The 4,462-nt window shown below is 42.8% G+C and overlaps 1 protein-coding gene across 1 annotated transcript in view; it reads left to right on the top strand.

Annotated features, from left to right (window-relative positions):
- Positions 1-4,462, top strand: part of mcmbp (minichromosome maintenance complex binding protein) — an 18,670-nt gene that overhangs the window by 2,017 nt on the left and 12,191 nt on the right. The window contains exons 2-9 of the mRNA XM_015380324.1: positions 777-868; positions 958-1,098; positions 1,206-1,247; positions 1,322-1,411; positions 1,511-1,646; positions 3,865-4,010; positions 4,092-4,189; positions 4,261-4,424. Coding sequence (XP_015235810.1) covers positions 777-868; positions 958-1,098; positions 1,206-1,247; positions 1,322-1,411; positions 1,511-1,646; positions 3,865-4,010; positions 4,092-4,189; positions 4,261-4,424 — 909 coding nt within the window. The remainder of the gene's footprint in view (positions 1-776; positions 869-957; positions 1,099-1,205; positions 1,248-1,321; positions 1,412-1,510; positions 1,647-3,864; positions 4,011-4,091; positions 4,190-4,260; positions 4,425-4,462) is intronic.

Raw genomic sequence — 4,462 nt, 5'->3', positions numbered from 1 at the left:
CAGCTCTTACAGGAAGCCCTTTCTTCCCTAAAATGAGGAAGGTGGAGCATCATGTGAAGTTATACTTTAGCATCGGGTTGACAAATTGGTCAGGATGTCAAAGTGAACTCAGGCTGCTGATTGGTGGAGCTGGTCGGCCGTCATCTGTGGGCGGAGCTCCAAGCTTTCTTTCTGAAACAGGTTGTTGTATGATGACTTCATTCTCGTAATGTTACGACTTTATTCTCAAAATAAAAAAGATAAATCTCTAACCTGGCCCTAATACTCCGTCTTACCTTTTGTTCTTAGCCCTGCTAATTGTGAAATTTGTTCAGGAGATGTTTTAGTCTGGTCCGTCTCCTTACAGCTTTTAAAGCTCTGACTCCAGCTGAGGTTCACACCCTGATAATTTCCCCCTAAATCTGAAATTAGCTGCTTTATAGTTCTCTAAAGGCTGCAGTAATTCCCGTCACTTTATTCCTTTTTTTTCTCTACCACACTTTTTCCTTCCACTAAACTTTCCATTCATATATTTGGACACAGCACTCTGCAAACAGCCCCACTCTTCTGCCTTGACTTGTCTTCGTAGTGATGATGATGTTGATCTTATTAAGCCGTTATTGTTAAAATAAATGAAATGTTTGAAGATATATATTTCAGTGTAAAATGAATGAAATCGCTGTTAAGTTAAAGATAAAAATAAATAAATTACATTTTTTTACATTATTGCGAAAACACAAGCTGGACACTGAGAGAGAATAATTACTGGAATAAAGTCGTTCTGTTTGATTTCACAGCCGCTTCCCAGAACGGTCAGAGCTCCGGATGGGAGGCGAAGGCGGTGGAGTTTTTCGTAGAGCAGCTGAAGGAGAAAGAAGCCCAGTCTTTGGTAACTCTGCTCGGCTAACCGCCTGAAAGCCAGCCCAGTTCTAGCACACCTGCTCCTCACACACACGGTCACCTTCTCTCTGGACGCAGGTCCCGTCTCTGAACGACGTCCCTCTGCACTACCTGAAGCCCAACAGCCTGGTGAAGTTTCGCTGTTTAATCCAAGACATGTTTGATCCGGAGTTCTACATGGGAGTGTACGAGACCGTCGACCCGTCCACAAAGGCCAAAGTGTGTGCTTCCTCTCTTCCTCTCCTCCAGATATTTGCATATTCTGCTGCTGCTTCTTTTGCATTTGATGATGCTGTCGTCTCATTTTACTGCCTGACACTCCCCAGATGCTGCGATGCGGCAAATACAAAGATGTGACAGAGTCCGGGGTAAGAATCCCTCGCTTTAGACTTCGATTTTATGAAAAATAAAGCATGACACGTTGATTCTTTTTTATTTCCAGGTGGATCTAAACTCGAAAAGCACAGTAACTGCAGAGAGACAAACGTTCTACTGCGTTCCCATCCCTGGAGAAAACCAGTGGGCTAAGGACATATCCTGACGCATGCGTTGGAGAAATCCGACCTTTTCTTCTAGGTTCTGTGTTTTAGAACCTTCCTGAAACTGTGACTTTTCCTTAATCCTTCCGCACGGATACGCCGCCACCACGAGTAACCAAGGGAGGGCGGTCCCGTCCACGTCGTACGTGCCGAGCAGACAGAAGCGGAGCTACGAGGAGGACGAGGAAATGGAAGTTCAGCCCCAGAAGCAGAAGGAAACGCATGCAGGTGCCTCATGAGCTCCACACCTACTGATAGAAAAACAATTTACAGATTCAGGAAAAATAAAAAAAATGGCTGCCCTGGAAAAGATGGTGGAAAAGCTTTAAAATAAATGTGATTGCAATCAAATAGCCTTTTACAATTGACCTTTGTTTGATGATCTGCATTAGGAAATCAAAATTCTTGATACCTCCGATGAGATATAGAGACCTTATTTTTAATTGATTAGTTTAAATTGATCGAAGCTCCTGCTAGTACCGAACTACAGCAAAAAATAAACTATTAAAGAGAAATAAAGGATAACACGACAACCGGTCCCACCAGGCCAAAATCGCAGCTAAAACTGCATCCAAGCAAAGGCTAACAAAAATACCGCATGGCTAGGGCTGCAACCACGAATCGATAAAATCAATAAAAATCGACTTTTAAAAGCGTTGGCAACGAATTTCATCATCGATTTCGATGGCAGTGAAGAGAGCTGATCAGCAGGGTGAGCGGCCATGTTTGTTTCGTTTTAAAGTGGGGAAACGTAACGTAACGTGGCTACTTATTTTACTTTTAATTTCATTTGAATTAGCTTAAGCAGCGTTTATATTTTCTTTATAAATAAATTAACTTGCAAATTATGAGGGCAAGGCTTTTAAAGTTTAAATCTTCTGGCAAAGATAAAGTAAAGAAGATCCTGCAATTTATGGAAGTAAAGCAGAATAAAATCCAGCAAGATCAGTAATATGTCAATTAATTATCTGCCACATTTCCATGTAAATATCTGTCTTTGGAGGATGTGTTTTTTAGCACCCGTAGTTCTCTCATTTTTATTCCAAATACAATTTATAATTTGAATCACAGGGCTATTTTTATCTCTATGGTTCAGTATTTTCTCAAGCATCAACTTTAACTGCTATACTTTCCTGTCTTAAAAGGCAGAACTCTTCTAGTCTAAAAAAACCTCATTTGTTTAAATGGGGGGGCCTATTGTTTGAACCCCTTAGGGGCTTTTAAAAACAAAAATGTCTTTTTTTGCACTTTATGAAGCAAAGTAGCCTATATTTTGTAGATGTACAGCTAAATTTCTCATGTAAGTTTGCGTAGTTTTAACACAAACATTTATTTTTCATATTGCACCAGTACAGTTAATGAGCAACCTGTACTTGTGTGCTTGTTTGTTCTGTCTAAAATGTTTATTTTGGAATAAAGAGGTTAATATAAAAAATATTTTTTGTCCGATTCATCGATTAATCGAAAAAATAATCGGCCGATTCATCGATTTTTAAAATAATCGTTAGTTGCAGCCCTACGCATGGCAGGTCGGAGGTGTCAGCTGCGGCCTACAGCAACTGGAGACAGGTGCTCCTCTTCCGTCGTGGAGATGAATGAGCGAGCATAAGGGCGGAGCGCTCCCAGATGGGGATGGGAATCAAAAACAGATTCCTGTTCAGAACCGGTTCCGTGTGTTCCAATTCCATGGCACCATTTTGGCGGCTCTCTTAACGATTCCAGGCAGCACCAGAGCCTAGCGCTGGGCGGCACAAACTACATTACATTTTTTACGCAAGTTACGCACATGGCATTCAGTAATAAAGTACAACGTGACCAGGCATGTAAGTTAATGTGAATATGAATATATATATATATATGACTAAATTATGTTAAAAATAAAGAATAATGGTTAAAATAAAAATAATTACACTTCAAAGCTGCTTTTCTTAATTATTTACAGCAATTTTTTTGTACCAATGCAGTTGAACTTCTAAAATCGACCATTGACTTCATGGTTATTGGTAAGCACGGTAGAGGATCTGTGATGCTGCTGCAGTTTTTTTTAGTTTTCCTCTTCCAAAGAATGTATGAATTCATGTTTGTTTTTGGCCTGTCAGGATATTTTTAACCAAAATGTGAACGTTGTCTGCTAGAAAACTGAAAATAAACCCAGAGGTTAAAGATTAGATGCATGTGTCCAAATCTGCACACAATCAGCCTCCTTCCTCCGTCCTGAACACCTGATTCTCTCTCTCTGTTTGCACCAACTGGAGGTCGACCAACAGGTCAACACACCAATATTTCTGTTTAGTAAATCTTCTGAACAGAATGTGAGGATAAAGTCTTTTTTTTTTTTACTCCTCTTTCCCAGAGGTGGCAGTAAACTAGTCCTGGTCTTTTTTATAATCGCCCCGCTCCAGGAAAGCATTAGTTCTGGTTTCCATCCTCTGACTTTTATCTTCAGGCTCTCAGAGCGCGACAGAGCAGCACGGCAATGGCGACTGTAAACGTCAGGAGACGGAGGCTCCCTCCAGCCAGGCAGCATCTGCCTCCCACCTCGACCTCAACTTCCCCCTGCCGGGGGAGAAAGGCCCCTCCTGTCTAGTCAAGGTGTGTTCCGTTTGCTAGACTAGCTGGTTATCTGCAGGTTTACCCGCTGCAGAGCAGGAGCTGACGGTGTGTGCTGTCCAGGTGTACGAGGACTGGGACAGCTTCAAACTGAACGACACGTTGGAGGTGTACGGGGTCCTGTCGGTCAGCCCGGCTCTCAGTGCTCTGGCGGAGGAAAAGTAGGACGTATTTGACTGTAACTGCTGTGTGCACCCTGTCTGTTACTCACCATTAGCCCTTCTCACAACAGGGATGCCTTCCTGGACCCCACAGAGTCCATGGAGACGGCAGAGGAGCTGAGGGTCCACTGCCCGCCGGCATCACTCGTCCCTCGTCTTCACATGCTCTACGGAAAGCGAGTAGCCCACAACAACCCCCTGCTGCCGCACGCCTCCCTGGAGGAAAGCAGCGCCTGTAAGATACTCTCCATACTAGCTGGGAGCTCGAACCTA

Source organism: Cyprinodon variegatus, unplaced genomic scaffold (genome assembly GCF_000732505.1).
Source record: "Cyprinodon variegatus isolate N-32 unplaced genomic scaffold, C_variegatus-1.0 Scaffold11, whole genome shotgun sequence".
In the NCBI taxonomy this organism is placed as follows: Eukaryota; Metazoa; Chordata; class Actinopteri; order Cyprinodontiformes; family Cyprinodontidae; genus Cyprinodon; species Cyprinodon variegatus.
The sequence above is the reverse complement of the archived record's forward strand: the minus strand, read 5'-3'. Positions and strand labels throughout refer to the sequence as shown.